This window comes from Cyphomyrmex costatus, unplaced genomic scaffold (assembly GCF_001594065.2).
Source record: "Cyphomyrmex costatus isolate MS0001 unplaced genomic scaffold, Ccosl1.0 scaffold427, whole genome shotgun sequence".
Taxonomy (NCBI): Eukaryota; Metazoa; Arthropoda; class Insecta; order Hymenoptera; family Formicidae; genus Cyphomyrmex; species Cyphomyrmex costatus.
Genome location: NW_017278502.1, coordinates 15,691 through 32,878, shown reverse-complemented (window position 1 = coordinate 32,878; position 17,188 = coordinate 15,691). Strand labels below are relative to the sequence as shown.

Below are 17,188 nucleotides of genomic sequence, written 5' to 3'. Positions count from 1 at the left end.
AATCTAAAGATTCAAGATGTGAAAACTCGAGATAAAGCTAGTGGTAGCGTTTTGAATTTGACATCGACATGAACATATACACGCATCAAGTATCATGCATGTCATCATTTCAAACGGTTATATTTTTATTTTATGCACTTGGCGTCGCGACGCTACCGCGTCGCTTGATAATGTAAGAATTTATTTAACTAATCTAGCGAACATGCAGTACATTCACAATCAGTCGTAAGTCAATTTTATATTTTAATCAACTTCGCTAACATAATCTAGCTGCAGCTCTTTTTTAAGATGTTTTAAATTTGATTGCATTATACTTATGATTTCATTAACTGTAGAAATATTAAAAAAAAAACATTATGTAATTTTATTTATATTTATTTTGAAAAATAAATAATAAGGAAAAGAACAAAGTTATGTTATTTATGTAGCATTATATTTCGTATTATCATATAAATATCAATAAAGTATAATAATATTTGAAACTTAAAATATATTATGTAATAATAAAACTTAAAATATATAATGTGAAACTTAAAACATATTATGTAATAATACTGCACATATGAATATCAAAATAAAATATAAACGTTGCAAATGTTTAATATCTATAGCTACATACATTTCTATTGCACAGTATATTCTTAGAAAACAAGTAAAGAAAAGTAACTTTATCACATTACTACATGCAAATATTAAAATATATATCAAAAAATATTTGGTAAAAAATATTGAGGTATATAATTATACATATATGACGCGTATTACAATATCACTCATATATGCAACATACATTAAATACTTATACATTGTATTGTAATCCTCTACTTTTTTACAAAACATAAACAAATATATCTTTATATCAAGATTAAAGGAATTGCAATATTTGTATTTCATATTAACTAAAAAAAAAGATGACTTTGTCTTATCATATATTTTTCTTTGAAAGTAAACACATTCTTTTTATATATTATTGTACTGCTATATATTTAGATTTATTACATAGAAAATCAATGTATATATGTATAAAAGAAAAGCTTTTTTTTATAATATCACGACACATGTTTTAGGAATCTTTATTAATATTCTCTTTTTCAAGAAAATTTTTCAACAATCTCATTTTTCTTCATGTCGTTCTTGCTTCTTAATTTCTTATTCTTTATGAATCTCAATTAAAGTTTCAAGTATGCCACGTTTAGTTTTGTCTTTTTTTGAATTAGATACTTTTGACAAGTTGGAATCTTTAACATTAAGTATAATATTACTTGAACTTTGTAATACCTCTGGTTCTACACTATCATCTTTAGCAGCAATATTCTTAATTTCATTTTCAAAATTTATTTTAACGCGCTTTGAACCGGACGCGGACGTTGAATTATTTTTTTCGCAAACACGTTTTCTTCTAAGAATAGTTTTAAAACGATTTTCGCATTGGATAGGCGTTTTTTGTATTCTTAAACTTTTTTCTAAATCTTGTGAAATTTTTAGCCACATTAACTTTTTATTTTTGAATTGCTTCATAGGACCAACTAACTCTAAGTACTCGGCATATTTATCTAATAACAATCTGGTACTTTCATCTGACCACTCGTCGACGTTACTTTTTGTTGCATCCAACTCGACATTTTCGAAACTTGAAGAGTAAAGTGTTCCACTCGTTTCAAAATCAGAATTATCTGGAAATATATATCCTGCCTGCAGCAAACTTTCTTTATTTAGCATAATTTCGTTTGACTCTCCTATAATAATAATAATAATATATATATTACAAACCACATAATCTATATCAGAGCTGGGATTTAGACCTACATTTCGGTTATATTTCAGCTTAGTTCCTTCCCCTTGCCTCACCTATCCGCGCGCAGCTTAAATGTCGATCGGTGTGGTGAGGCAAGGGGCAGGAAAATCGACCGAAATGTGCAACCTCTGGTCTATATACATTTTGTTAATAATAGAAATTAACCTCTAATTACCTAATAATATGAAAAATGTTATACTTTTAACATTGTGAGTCCACTGGATCCTTATTTTTTAAGGCTAAATAAAATTCTTAATCTTGAAAACTTTTTTATTATATCTTTTGTAATGTTTGGATTTAACATTTATCTATTTTTAATAAAAGAGTAATATAGATTTGTAAAATTTAATTGGTGGGACTAATGGACCCACGATCAGTTAAGGATTAAAGAAATAAAATGTAATTATTCTTGAAAAAGTTTTCTAATCGAGTTGATCAGAGGAATTATTTATTCAGCATACATGAAATAAACAGAACTAAAATATTTACATTGTGATATTTTACTGTAAAATAACAGGAAAAATGCAGCAAATGCAAATATTGCTAAAGACAATTAAGGTTATGTAGTAAAGTTATTAAATATAAAGTACCTTACCTGCTTCATTCACCACCTCACATAAAACCTGAGTCCCATGCTCGATTATACGCTGGTGTTCATCTAATACAATTTTTTTAACAATGGAACTCATTGTTAAAATTTGTCAGCTATGTTATTCAGCTTTGTTATAAAACTTGAAAACTTGCCTAGTGAAATTCTGGTCCTGCTGCACCTGCACGGTCACAGAATTGGATCCTTGAATCTAGTGTTCTTGGATCACGACAGTGTCGCACTGGTGTTGCACTGAGAAAGTTAGTATTGGCGCGGTGTTGTGTTGCACTCGTATAGTTTAGTGCAACACGAATTCAGTGTAGTATTGGCGCGGTGTAGTGTTGCACTCGTACAGTTTAGTGCAACACGAATTCAGTGTTAGTGTAAGTCGACCGAATTCGCTATTAGACCGGTCGGCGACACTTGTTATCGCGGATGTTATATGACTCGGTTCTCGCAACGCGCGTAACGTATCATTACGTTTAGATGTATGACAAGACTCTCTCGCCGGTCCTTAGACCGCCGATTATACCGGGTGGTCCACTTAAATCCTACAACACAACATCTTGAATATTTCGTTTATTTTTGACAATACGAAAAAATGTTTCAAATAAGAATGGAACGGTGTCAAGGGGGACACGTTTTAGTCACATTATTTTTTTTCTAAGTGGAGGCGCTAAAAAGATATGAAGGTCACCTCCACTTTTTTAAATGGAATTATGTAATTTTTTTCAGATAACCTGATTCCTATAATTATTTTGCATATAAAAGTATTAAGGTAGAGATACCAAAAAACCAATAGTTTTCGAGATATTTTACACTTTATTTTGATACATATTGACACAAAATGTTAAATAACTCGTAAACCGTTGACTTTTTGATTAACGTACCTTAATACTTTTGTGAACAGAATAATGAGATAAATCAAATGGTGTAAAGAAAACACATAGTTGCATATTTAAAAAATTATCCATTTTGTATACATATTTTTTTTAAAGCAACTATGTGTTTTCTTTTTATCATTCTTTTTCCTTCCCAATCTCACATTTAGTCCAGTAAATGAACGTAAAATATTGAAAAACCTCAGAATTCTTTCAATAGTCATCGATTGCCTTGAAATTTTTACAGGTGTTAGAGAATAGCACAAGGAACAAAAGTAACCCAGTGCCGACGTCCGCTTTTTCTTTAGGGGTGGTTCCCCCCCTTTTTGGGGGTTGAATTTTTTTTGGCCAAAATAACCCCGGGAATCGATAAAGAGATTAATTTTAAGTAAAAAATGTAGTATGAACTTTTCTTTGTAAACCAATACTTTTCGAGTTAATAGCGATTGAAAGTTAAGAATTTTCATTGAAAAAAAGCACTTTTTGAAACGGGTTTTGCGACATAACTCAAAAAGTAAGCGTTTAATCGGAAAAACCATGAGAATGGAAATTGTAGCTTATTAAAAAACGAACAAAACCCTGTTTTTATAAGCACTGTATGTGAAATACAGACCTACGTATGAATAATTTACGTTCAGTATAAAATCGCAAAGTACTGAAATTTAAATGTTTAACATGAAATTGCGGGAAAACAAAGAAAATTTCGTGGAAAACTTATTGAATCTTTTTCAATCTACTTGAAAAGAGCTTCAAAATGAGCACTTATACAAGTTGATTGTACAAAAAATGACGGAGAAATGATAGAAATAAGAGTAGTATCAATATTTTTCAGCATAAAATTTTTTGGTTTTCTTACGATAACTCGGTTAATTTTTGAGCTACAGAGTCCATCAAAAAACGATTTTGTTGAGAATTTTCGTAGCTATAAGCTCTCATGAATTAAAACTTATTTAAAATCCTTATTTTTAAAATTCTGTCGTTTAAAGGGATACGGAAAGAGGACTTTCACTGTAACATGCAAACTTCAAATGTTCACCACTCAGCGAGTTTTAATGCTACAGAAAACAAAAAAAAAGAACTTATAGTACATTAAAAATCCAAACTTTTGTTATACTTGTTATTTTTTCGTATCTACTTCAGTTTTTGAGGAATCTAAAAAAAAAGGAAATTTTTGTTGAATTTAAAAAAAATATCTCTTTATTCAATCAAACTTTTTTTCTAAACCAGGCATTTAAAACGTTCAAAACTGCTGGAGCACAATGATAGTACTCAAGTGAAGGGAACTGTAGCATGATTACGTCCAATTTTGATTTTGGTGGTAATGGTGGGGGTATTGTTGAGAATTTTTATGCTGAAAAATATTGATACTACTCTTATTTCTATCATATCTCCGTCATTTTTTGTACAATCAACTTGTATAGGTGCTCATTTTGAAGCTCTTTTCAAGTAGATTGAAAAAGATTCAATAAGTTTTCCACGAAATTTTCTTTGTTTCCCCGCAATTTCATGTTAAACATTTAAATTTCAGTACTTTGCGATTTCATACTGAACGTAAATTATTCATACGTAGGTCTGTATTTCACATACAGTGCTTATAAAAACAGGGTTTTGTTCGTTTTTTAATAAGCTACAATTTCCATTCTCATGGTTTTTCCGATTAAACGCTTATTTTTTGAGTTATTTCACAAAACCCGTTTCAAAAAGTGCTTTTTTTCAATGAAAATTCTTAATTTTCAATCGCTATTAACTCGAAAAGTATTGGTTTACAAAGAAAAGTTCATACTACATTTTTTACTTAAAATTAATCACTTTATCGATTCCCGGGGTTATTTTGGCCAAAAAAAATTCAACCCCCAAAAAGGGGGGGGAACCACCCCTAAAAAAAAAGCGGACGTCGGCACTGGGTCACTTTTGTTCCTTGTGCTATTCTCTAACACCTGTAAAAATTTCAAGTCAATCGATGACTATTGAAAGAATTGTCAGGCGAAAACGTTCATTTACCAGACTAATTTGGCAATCAAGTGCAGCAAGCGTGCGAAAGTACTGCGCATCACGCGACACACGCTGATTCGATTGACAGATAGGGCGAAAACCTATTATGAAAAACTAATGTTTGGTATACGGCCTTATCCTGGCGCCTCCACGCTCGATAGCGGAAAACCAATCCGATACAGCGTTTCCTGTAAATCCAAGCTAGAATTATACTAAGTATCAAGGCGATGCGCTCGCTAATTAGCGAGATATTAAATAAATGTAAATATGATTTATTGCCTATTTTTCGGGGAAATTCGGCATTTCCACACACCGCGGCCACCAAGCTGGCCCTATATAAGCGAGCGAAACCTTACGCTCCTGTTCATTATTGTTCTATTCCTTAGAATACTAGCACGTATTCGCGAGCCGAGTAAAGTCAGTTTAGTCCGCATAAATTATGATACGATTAATATCGTCTAGTGTTGCGATTTTGTTTATTTCGCGAGAACTTGTAGTCTTTCGTCGTTAGTGCAAACCGCGAGCGTAAGTGAAATCTAATTTGTCAATAAATTGTACAGTGCGTACTCTCGTTTTCTTCTCAAGCTCCATTCGGCGTGGAGTATGGCGTAACTCGGACTAATATATTCGTGCTCCAAATCAATTCTTTATTTTTCCTTTTTTTTTCTCCGGAACCGCCTTTGGTTACTTTAAGGCGATGCTAAATTAGCTGTTTTTACCATGATTCTATTTGAGGAGAAAGATCCGAATTGGCTTTACGGATTGCAAAATCTTTTCACAGAATAAAAGTACGCACGAAAAGGTATACTGCAAACCCTGATTTCACGAGAAAATCGGAAAAAAAATAAAAAATTCACTTTTTCTGGCAAAGTAGGATCACGTTCAATACCTGTTTTTACCGATGCTCTACAACGCCATCTATTTCAAGACGGCGGCCGACGGCGCAACTACTTCTAAACGCAATTCCTGCTCTGTTGACGTTCCGATCCTCGCATAGATCGTGATTTCTATTTGAAAAGAAATATTTTTTTCTACGCATTTAATCTTGGTTCCGCAAACTCAGGATTATTCGTACAAGTCATTCCAATACTGCAAGACGCTTATTTGCAATCTGCGATCTCTAAAACTTTTATATTAAGTGAATATTAACCTCAAGTGACAGCTGTACGTGTCAGAAAAAGTACATTTTTTTTCCGATTTACTCGTGAAATCAGGGTTTGCTGTATACCTTGTTATCGCCCGAATGGCTATCACTTATTTTATCAATTATTTCATTCAACCGGCATAGCAACCAGCACCGGAAATGCAAGTCTGCACATTCTTTAAACCGCGCGTGACAAAGCGTCGATCTAAGGTCGTAGCGCGTGAAATACCTAAATGCACTCGGCATGGCAACCGACAGCGGAAGTGCAAGATTGCACATTCTTTAATCACGCGATCGCGCCTCTAGCGCGACGAATATTACCATATATGGTCCGATCGAAGACCAAAAGCGACATCATCAAACTCAATATAAGCGACCGCCTAATTGCCGAGCGCAGAGCCTTGTCTTGAAATCTAAACGTAACGATACGTTACGCGCGTCGCGAGAACCGAGTCAAGTAACATCCGCGATACCGTCGCCGACCGGTTTACTCATAAGTCACGAGCGATAACTTTAATATATATTCATTTAACTAAACAACTGTGTTAATTAAATGAAAGTTACAGTTATTAAAAAGCATTGTAATCTTTAGTAATAAATAATTATATAAATAAAGGGGTACAACATTTGTAATCAATTATCAAATTGTTAAATAAAAAGGGTTATTTTAAATAGAAGTGTGGTGAAGTGAGTGATTGTTCGACGACCTTTTCACTATCCTCGTCTTTCCTCGTGGGTCCCAACCCTTTGAGCGGATCGAATCCCAAAATAATATCTTATTGCACCGAGAGGTATAACAACCTTTTCGTGCGTACTTTTATTCTGTGAAAAGATTTTGCAATCCGTAAAGCCAATTCGGATCTTTCTCCTCAAATAGAATCGTGATAAAACAGGACGACTTTAACATCCCCTTAACTACTAAATTAACGCGACTCTTTCTTTTCCTTTTTTTTTCTTTTCTGTGTGTGCTTCTGCATAATAAATTCATTTTTTGAATGGAACATAAGTGAACCATCGCTTTTATTATTTCTTACCTCCCCATTCTTTTATTTTTCTTTATTTTTGTATATGGTGCGTATAGCGTGTGCCGAGTGAGTGCGTGTGCGAGAGAGGTCCCCCAGTGAGTAGCCTCCCCCATATATACGGACAGAAACTGAGCGCTTCTTCAGCGAACTTTTCCATACCTCCTTTTTTTTCTATCGCTACTCACTGGCCGTTCTCGATTAACAATAATACGGTCTAATTAGTGGTCGCGTACTCTCACGCCGCGTTTCCGCCACCGAAATTCAGTTCGCCAACTCTACCGGCATGGTTTTCTCGCGTTATCATTATTACGCATGTTGCGCTATATAAGAATCTTTCCGTTCATTATCACCGTGTTAAACGTCCCCCAGTGAGTAGTTTCCCCCATATTTGCTAGCAGGAACTGAGCGCTTCTTCAACGAACTTTTCCATACTTTTTTTTGTGTTGCTGCTCACTGGCCGTTCGCGATTAGAAGTCGCGTACTCTCACACTGTGACGAGGCTCGTCGAAATTCCGCCGAACGATCTCATCACTATAGTTCTCGCGCTATGATTAGAACATACGCGTTACGATTTTCTTTCAATATCGGAATGAGAGACGACGTGCGTTTCCGCTCGGCCCACGGTCGCTCTACGTCTTCCAATCGGATTTATCTCTGAGTTCGCTTACTCGATATGTTAATTAAATATTTCGAATCTCGTGGTAAGCTCGAGCTCGACCTTAAATCTCGAGACCACTCTGCCAAATCTCCCACACGCCGCGTCCGGAGCGCGGATAAAGCGCGAACTTGGAAAAAACTTGGACGTAACACTATATTATTTTACTCAGTTATTGATGGTTAATATTCTCCTATAGTACGTATTAATAAAAATAATATTATGTAATATATTTAGTTAACTAAATAAATTTGACAAAGTTATTAATAACTTTAATAAATTCATACTGTTCCGGAATTATCGTTACTTTTAAATATTCTCCGAGACGAGAGTCAATAGCTCGTCGACAGCACGCGTGTATCTCGCTCTTGTTCTAACCACGCTGTCTATCTCAAATGGCACGCGACCCCCTTGCGCGACACACGAAATTACTGTCTATCGCGCATACGTTTCGCGTGCGTGAGTTCAGTTCGCTTCCCGATCCAGATCGATACGGATCAAAAGCCTCTATAGTCCTCTTTCGAATTTGAATCAGAGCCTTAACCGAAGTGAACTAAGCCGAATCGTCGCAACCCGCCACCTCGTTGTCGTCTCGCATAAGATTAGCGAATCGTGTTACTATAACACGAATAAGTGCGCGAAATCACTTGTGTAACCGAAGAATAGAATTGGTCTCGTCATTGCGCTCCATGTACATTCCGTTCGCGTTGATATAAAATACGGGACGTTGCTCAGAGTGAATTACCGGTGCACATAGTTAACCAAGTGCATAAACTGTGATTGTGAGATTTACGAATATCGCCCGCTTCGAACGTTGGCTCTTGTTCTTTCGACTTTAGTAATTTTATGAGTTTAATTAATAAACAATCATTCTTAAACCAACGAGAATCGTCGTCATTACACGCCGCCTTGGCGTGCGAACCTTCCATTACAAGGTGACACCAGCTTCACAAACACAAACACAAACATATTTGGTCCTTCGAGCCGGATTCGTCGCCAAGGAGAGTTATTATTTTCGTTTGATTCTCGAACGTTCGGATTTTTTCGTTTGCATTGCAAATCATGTCGTCTCTCGACGAATTGATGAGTCTACAAAACCTGGAGATGGGTGTCATATCTCGCACACTCACTAACTTTAAGAAGCTGGGACAGGCCAAGATGACACGTGCCGTAACGCGACAACGCCTCGCAACCCTCAAGGAGACATACGCCAAATGCAAGGAACTTGACTGCAGAATAACGCTCGCTGCGGACGAGAAGACAACGACAACCCATGCGTACTTCACCCAGAATCACTTCCTGAAGTGTGAAAAATATTACCACGAAGCTTCCGACTACATGGCTGAGGTATTGGGATGTCACGAAATCAGCAATCCCACTCCCGCTGCTCATGACGTAAGTGACCTTAATAATTCGTACCGGTCATCGTCGCATCTTCCGAGGATCAACCTGCCGAACTTCGACGGGAATTTTGACAAGTGGGAAAGCTTTCGCGATAAATTTAAATCAATGATCCACGACGATCAGAGTTTAACGAATGTCGAGCGCATGCATTATTTGTGTTCTTGTGTGAAGGGGGATGCAAGTAACGTCTTAGACCACCTCGCGGTAACTAATGACAATTTCGGCATCGCGTGGAATATTCTCGTTTCTCGGTATGATAATAAACGTCGCCTTATTACTACACATTTACAATCGCTTTTCAATTTACCGTCGCTCGCGACAGAAACCTCCAAAGATCTTCGCACGCTCCGCGATCAAACCAATAAAGCGATACAAGCTCTAAGCAATCTCGATCGCGCAACCGAACATTGGGATGATTGGCTTGTTTTTCTCGTATCACAAAAACTCGACAAGTCATCGCGAAAAGCTTGGGAACTTAAACTCGGCGATACAGTAGAATACCCGCGTTATCGCGAGCTTGATCAATTTCTTACATCGCGCATTCGCGCTCTCGACGCGATTGCACCCGCAACCGCATCGGAGAAGTCACCGACGACCTCCAAAAAGAAAAATCTCGCGTCACATACCGCATCTACCGTTCCGTTCTCATGCGCATTATGCAAAGCGAACCATCTACTGTATCAATGCTCTACGTTCCTCAAGCTAACTCCATCCCAACGTGAATTTATTAAAAACCAGAAACGCTGTGTAAATTGTTTCAGTGCGAAACATTCAGTGAAAGAGTGTACGAATACTCGCGCGTGTCGACAGTGTAGCAAACGGCATTACACGTTGCTGCATTTCGACAATTCCGCTCAACCAGTCGACGCGAAGTCGCCGTCGACGTCCGCACCCACGAGTACCGAGAGCGTCACCGTCGTCGCTACACATTTATTGTCGAAAGCCGTAGCGCCGAGCTTCAAAATCTTACTCGCGACAGCGCGCGTGCGAGTTTATTCACCGCAGAACCGTTTCGTCACCGTTCGTGCGCTCCTTGATCAAGGATCCGTCTCTACGTTCATCTCTGAATCGCTCGCTAAACGCCTATGCCTTGCAAGAATCAATCGTTCTGTTTTACTTACTGGCATTAATGAAATGCGATCTGTCGTGCGTCACGCGGCCCATATTACGATTACCCCGGTGTGTCGCGACGGACCTGCCTATACCACGACCGCATTGATACTTCGGTCATTAACGAAATATTTGCCGAATCGAGTCGATACCGCGTATAATTGGAAACACGTCGCAGGACTCGAGCTTGCCGATCGTGACCCCATGAGTTCGGATCCAATCGACATCATTATCGGTGCCGATCTCTTCGGCATGCTCGTTCTCGGTGGTGTCCGAAAGGGCTCCGAACACGAGCCGATCGCGCAAAATACCACTCTAGGCTGGATTCTGTCTTGACCAGTAGCCTCGTTGCCTCATACTGACTCAGTTTCCGCTCTGGCGCATCACGGAGTCGTCATCGAGACTCTAGATTGCGAGCTTCGTCGCTTTTGGGAGATTGAGGAAGTGCCTCAGAAAGCAGCTCGAAGCCCTGAGGATCACCAGTGCGAAGAGCACTTTAAAGCCACGCATTCTCGTACGCCGGAAGGACGGTATATCGTTCGATTACCGTTTAAAATCGGACCACCAATCTCGATAGGCGAATCGCGCTCTATTGCCGTTTCAAGCTTTCGCCACTTGGAACAACGCTTAAATCGAAACCCAATCATCGCATCCGAGTATCACGAATTTCTCGCAGAGTACGAAACCCTCGGTCACATGACCAAAAGCCCACCGACAGAAATTGTCAAACCAGAGCAAGCTTATTATATTCCACATCACGCTGTCCTACGTGATAGCAGTGCGACCACTCGCTTACGAGTAGTGTTCAACGCGTCATGCCGCACGTCAGACGGAACGTCGTTGAATGTGACCATATGCTCATAGGCCCCAAGCTTCAACGGGATTTAGCCATTGTCATAATGCAGTGGCGCCAATACCGTTACGTGTTTACCGCCGATATCGCCAAAATGTATCGGCAAATCTTAGTTAACTCCCAAGATACCGACTACCAGCGCATTGTATGGCAATCTACTCCTGACGACCCAATCTCCGATTACCGCCTTCTCACCGTTACCTACGGTACAGCCGCCGCTCCCTATTTAGCCCTTCGCGTTTTAGATCAGCTCGTCGAAGATGACGGTGCTGAATTTCCACTGGCTGTTCCCGTCTTACGTCATCAGACGTATGTTGATGATTGCATTTTCGGCGCAGACGACCAGGTTCTAGCTCGTCAAACCCGCGATCAATTGATTGAATTGTTAAAGCAAGGAGGCTTTCGCCTTCGAAAATGGGCAAGCAACGCCACCGCTTTATTGTCCGATCTCGATCCCGCGGATCACGGACTCGCTACTCACAAGGTTCTTCAAAACGACGAGCACCTCAAGGTCTTAGGAGTTTTTTGGAATCCGAAGCTAGATGTCTTTCAATTCCGCGTTATCGCGCCGGCGTCATCCGGCCGGACAAAACGAGCCATTCTTTCGACCATCGCCAAGTTCTTCGATCCCTTAGGATGGGCTACTCCCGTCATTATCACCGCAAAAATTTTTATGCAGCGATTGTGGTCACTCCAATGCCAATGAGATGACGAAATTCCCAGCCAACTTTTCGAGTCCTGGTCAGATTACCATAACCGACTTCCGTGTCTCAACGCCATTAACATTCCGCGCTGGACTACATACGGATCTCATACGCTACAATGCGCCCTGCACGGGTTTTCCGACGCTTCGACAGCAGCTTTCGCGGCTGCAGTTTATCTTCGTACTGTCAATGTAGACGGCTCAATTACCGTCTCGCTTCTCGTCGCCAAATCAAAAGTGGCCCCGCTCAAAACGATAAGTGTCCCACGCTTAGAATTATCCGCCGCGTTGCTTCTCGCGCGCTTAATGCATTTCGCGCGCTCAGCGCTTCAACTCCCCAAGCTCGAGTGCCACTGCTGGACGGACTCTACCGTCACACTCGCATGGCTGAATCAATCACCTTCCCGATGGAAAACCTTTGTCGCCAATCGAGTTTCAGCTGTGCAGTCACTCCTCCCAGGAGTTTCATGGCGTCATGTTCCCACGCACACCAATCCCACGGACTGCGCCTCGCGCGGTCTCGCTCCAGATCATCTCGAAACACATGACTTGTGGTGGTCAGGCCCTCAATGGCTACACCACCCTCCCGAATCTTGGCCGACCTCGAGCCCCTTGGTACCCACCGAGATTCCTCTCGAGCAACGTCAGGAACCATCAGCATGTACGTTGCATACTATGCCCGAGTGGGATCTCTCATCACGTTATTCGTCATGGCCAAAATTGCTACGAATCACCGCGTATCTATACCGGTTTCTAAAACTACGTCGACGTTCAAAAAACCCGCAAGCGAATACCGCAATTTTGCTCTCCGAAGAAATTCAGAACGCCAAACGTTACTGGCTCAAAACCATGCAGTCAGACATGTTTTTTAACGAAATCGTTGCACTTCAACAAAAACACGCGGTGTCGAAAAGCAGCCCGCTATCTATTCTAAATCCTTATATGGACGAGGACGGACTCATTCGAATTCGAGGAAGACTCCGTCGAGCTTGCCTCCCAGGAGCGACGAAGAATCCTATCGTCTTACGCGCGCATCCGCTACTGGTGCTCATTATCCAGCATCATCATCTAAGAACGTTGCATGCCGGTTCGCAATTAACGCTCTCGTCATTGCGAAACGAATTTTGGATTCTCCGAGCTCGCGCCACCATTCGATCCGTTCTATACAAATGCATACCATGTACGCGTGAACGCGCGGCCGTGCCCGTCGAACTCATGGGTGACCTCCTGGCAGCGAGAGTCAACCGCCCGTTCGTGCCTTTATTTATACCGGCGTCGATTATGCAGGTCCGATCGCTGTCCGTACGGCGTCCGGTCGAGGGCATAAATCACAAAAGGCGTATATCGCGTTGTTCGTATGCTTCACAACCAAAGCTCTGCATTTGAGCTCGTAAGCGATTACACCTCTCCTACGTTTATCGCAGCGTATCAACGCTTCGTTTCTCGCCGAGGATTACCGACGTCCATGTACTCCGACAACGGAACCACATTTCACGGCGCCGATCGTGAACTTTCAAGCGCACATGCCGCTGCAATACGCGATCCTAATTTCCGTAACCGACTCGCTTCCGACGGAACTGCGTGGCACTTCCTACCTCCCGCGTCGCCACACTTCGGTGGTCTGTGGGAGGCCGGCGTTAAAAGCGTTAAGCATCATTTAAAACGATGCATCGGCCTCCACACGCTAACTTTCGAGGAGATGTCTACGCTCCTATGTCGAATCGAAGCGTGCCTTAATTCGCGTCCGATCGCGCCCGTTTCCGATAATATCGACGACTATCACGCTCTGACTCCCGGTCATTTTTTGATCGGAACCTCTCTTATCGCTCCTGCCGAACCAAGCGTGCTTGACTTAAGCGAAAATCGACTGTCGCATTGGCAGATGGTTCAACAAATGACCGAAGGTTTTTGGAGGTCTTGGTCTGGTGACTACTTGCATACCCTTCAACAACGCCCAAAATGGCGCGTTGTCCAGCGACTGGCCAAAGTTGGTCAGATCGTCCTAGTGCGTAATCCTCTGGCTCCACCGAGTCAATGGGAACTTGGCCGAATTACGGCGTGTCATCCAGGCGATGACAATCTAACTCGCGTCGTAACGGTAAAAACAAGTCATTCCGAATATAAGCGACCGATTGCGAAACTCTGTTTCCTACCCGTCACAATTAATAGCGAAGAATCAAAAGATTCCGTCACGGCGGGCGGAGGTTCAGTTGAGAATACCTGATGTTACCAGTATCATGAACCTTAACTTTAATTGTATTGCGTCACGAATTTCGTATTGTATATAAAGCCTTGTTCGTTATTATATCATGATTGTATCCTGCGTGCTTTAATGCAAATCATTTCGAATGTTAACATTCGAGGCGGGCGGTATGTTCCGGAATTATCGTTACTTTTAAATATTCTCCGAGACGAGAGTCAATAGCTCGTCGACAGCACGCGTGTATCTCGCTCTTGTTCTAATCACGCTGTCTATCTCAAATGGCACGCGACCCCCTTGCGCGACACACGAAAATACTGTCTATCGCGCATACGTTTCGCGTGCGTGAGTTCAGTTCGCTTCCCGATCCAGATCGATACGGATCAAAAGCCTCTATAGTGCTCTTTCGAATTTGAATCAGAGCCTTAACCGAAGTGAACTAAGCCGAATCGTCGCAACCCGCCACCTCGTTGCCGTCTCGCATAAGATTAGCGAATCGTGTTACTATAACACGAATAAGTGCGCGAAATCACTTGTGTAACCGAAGAATAGAATTGGTCTCGTCATTGCGCTCCATGTACATTCCGTTCGCGTTGATATAAAATACGGGACGTTGCTCAGAGTGAATTACCGGTGCACATAGTTAACCATCCTAAAAGGTACACTCTTCACCTTTAATTTCCACTTTGATTTATGTCGATAGCTTCATTTGGATTGAAGTTATGATTTTTTAAGTGATCGAGTGATTTTACACGCGGTACCACCATTTTTAATACAAAATTATATACAAAAATAATTATTTTCGACATACAAATTTTTTTTTCTTGAAATTGAAGAATTAATGAAGGTCCATGAATTTTTGCAGATTTTTTAAAGCCCTTTAACATGTCTAAAAAACGCCGAGACACGAATGGCCCACGTTAGACCATTAAAGGTGCCGAAAAAACGTTAGACTAGTAAGGGTTAATTAATAAACAATCATTCTTAAACCAACGAGAATCGTCGTCATTACACGCCGCCTTGGCGTGCGGACCTTCCATTACAAGGTGACACCAGCTTCACAAACACAAACACAAACACATACAATATAATGATACATATGTATATTTATCATTCATTACATACATAAATAATTTTGTATAAAGAAGTATAGTAACTCGTACAATATTAAAAAGCTTTTTTAAGAAAACATGCGATTAGTGTATAAGAAAAATGCTTTAGTTGTTATGTTTGATATGTTAAATAAATAAGGTAGCAATTGTCACATATCGCATGTATAAAAATTGTTAATTTATTTAACATAGTTTTAATTCTTCCAATCGTTTCCAATACGCAAACCATACTGTTACTGGAATGACGTAAGCATTGTGAAGTAAGACATGGTCATTTTTAAAAGCTGAAATTAGTATTACAAAGGCGTTTTGTTTGATCAAACTATATCAAAATAATATTACATTTTCGTACATACCCCGCTAAAAGTCTCCAATGACATTACAAACATATTACCAGCTTTTATTTGGCACGGTTTAGTTGCACGCATTAATGTGAATCTCAAGAGATGTCTAGATTTCAGTGAAATTGTGTACCAGTTGCAGCTATAACTGATAATGAATTAAATATATTAATTTTTTATACACTTTCTATTTGTTTACCAAATGTAGCATTGACTTTTTAAAATTGTTTCAAATGGTAAATACGTATGCGCATAAAACAAATGGATTATGAAACATTATTGCAAAAGGTGTATTTAATCTTATATATCTTCTTTCAAATTTAATATACGTAAGTCCTTTAAAAATTAGTACAAAAATTATTTAAACATGAGGTCTGTTTTTTGTGGCAGAACTAGTATACACTGTTGGAACTTAAAGTGAAATAGCCGTATGTTAGATATTTATTGAAAGAGAGAAAGAGAGTTTTAGTGTAGTCTAGTGCAGGAATTTAAAACAGACTAATTATTGACAAATAAATGCGTACATTACATCTTGAAGTTCGTTGCTGTAATCGATCAATCGTTGAGACGTTAAACTCAAATAATATATATGTAGCAACTGTGCTATATTAGCAGCAAAAATTCTGATAATTTCGTCAAACTGATTGTCCACCATTACCAACTTAAATGATATAGTTTATTATTTTCTAAATAATGAAATTATATTATTTTAAACATTTCAAAATCTCGAGAAATATTTACCTCCGCCGTGCCAAAACTCAAGCAAATAACTATATTTCCGAGGAGAAATAGGAAAGATGTTGCGTAAGTAGATGAAAGCAGATCAGAAAATCTTTGCGTAAAATGATAAAACAAATATTATTAGTTTATTTGAACAAGAAAAATAATTAATTAAACTATATAAAGTTTAATATCAAATATATAATATATATTCTACACTGTTAAAAATTTCATGGAATTTCATGAACTTTTAATATACAATGGTAAATGATATTCAAATCACTCGTAACTGAAATAATATTTAATGTACATGTTAATAAAATTAAATTTAAGTAAATTAAAATTCATAATTGTATTGATATTTATGCTCAATTTCTTCACCTCTAGATAACCTTTATCTAGAAGATATCTCCCAGAATACAATGGAATATCTTCTGGATAAAGTTATCCGTAACTTATCTAGAAGTGAAGAAATTGGGCATAAATGTACTTTTAATATACGGGAGATAAATAATATTTCAACTCACTGTAAATTAAGTAAACTTTAATGTACATGTTCTTTAAATTTCGGCGCTTTTTGCCAAGGACGCAAGGTCGCAGCAGTTGCGCGACAAAGTCGTCAATTGTTTTTACTGCGACTCTAAACCTAGACTGTTCTGACGCG

General features: G+C 39.2%; 2 protein-coding genes across 2 annotated transcripts; both read left to right on the top strand.

Moving 5' to 3' along the window:
* Positions 1-9,143: 9,143 nt before the first annotated feature.
* Positions 9,144-11,459, top strand: LOC108777273 (uncharacterized). The gene is made up of 2 exons (XM_018544113.1): positions 9,144-10,914; positions 10,963-11,459. The coding sequence occupies exons 1-2, from the start codon at positions 9,144-9,146 to the stop codon at positions 11,457-11,459; spliced, it is 2,268 nt and encodes a 755-aa protein (XP_018399615.1).
* Positions 11,460-13,508: 2,049 nt separating this feature from the next.
* On the top strand, positions 13,509-14,375 carry LOC108777272 (uncharacterized). Its single transcript, XM_018544112.1, has one exon. The coding sequence runs from the start codon at positions 13,509-13,511 to the stop codon at positions 14,373-14,375; it is 867 nt and encodes a 288-aa protein (XP_018399614.1).
* The last annotated feature ends 2,813 nt before the right edge of the window (positions 14,376-17,188 follow it).

Excerpts from the sequence above, each read along its gene's own strand:
- LOC108777273 (XM_018544113.1), top strand. The coding sequence starts at position 9,144 with ATGTCGTCTCTCGACGAATTGATGAGTCTACAAAACCTGGAGATGGGT. Across the intron at positions 10,915-10,962 it reads CGCGCAAAATACCACTCTAG|TTTCCGCTCTGGCGCATCAC; the intron begins GCTGGATTCTGT and ends ATACTGACTCAG.
- LOC108777272 (XM_018544112.1), top strand. The coding sequence starts at position 13,509 with ATGCTTCACAACCAAAGCTCTGCATTTGAGCTCGTAAGCGATTACACC.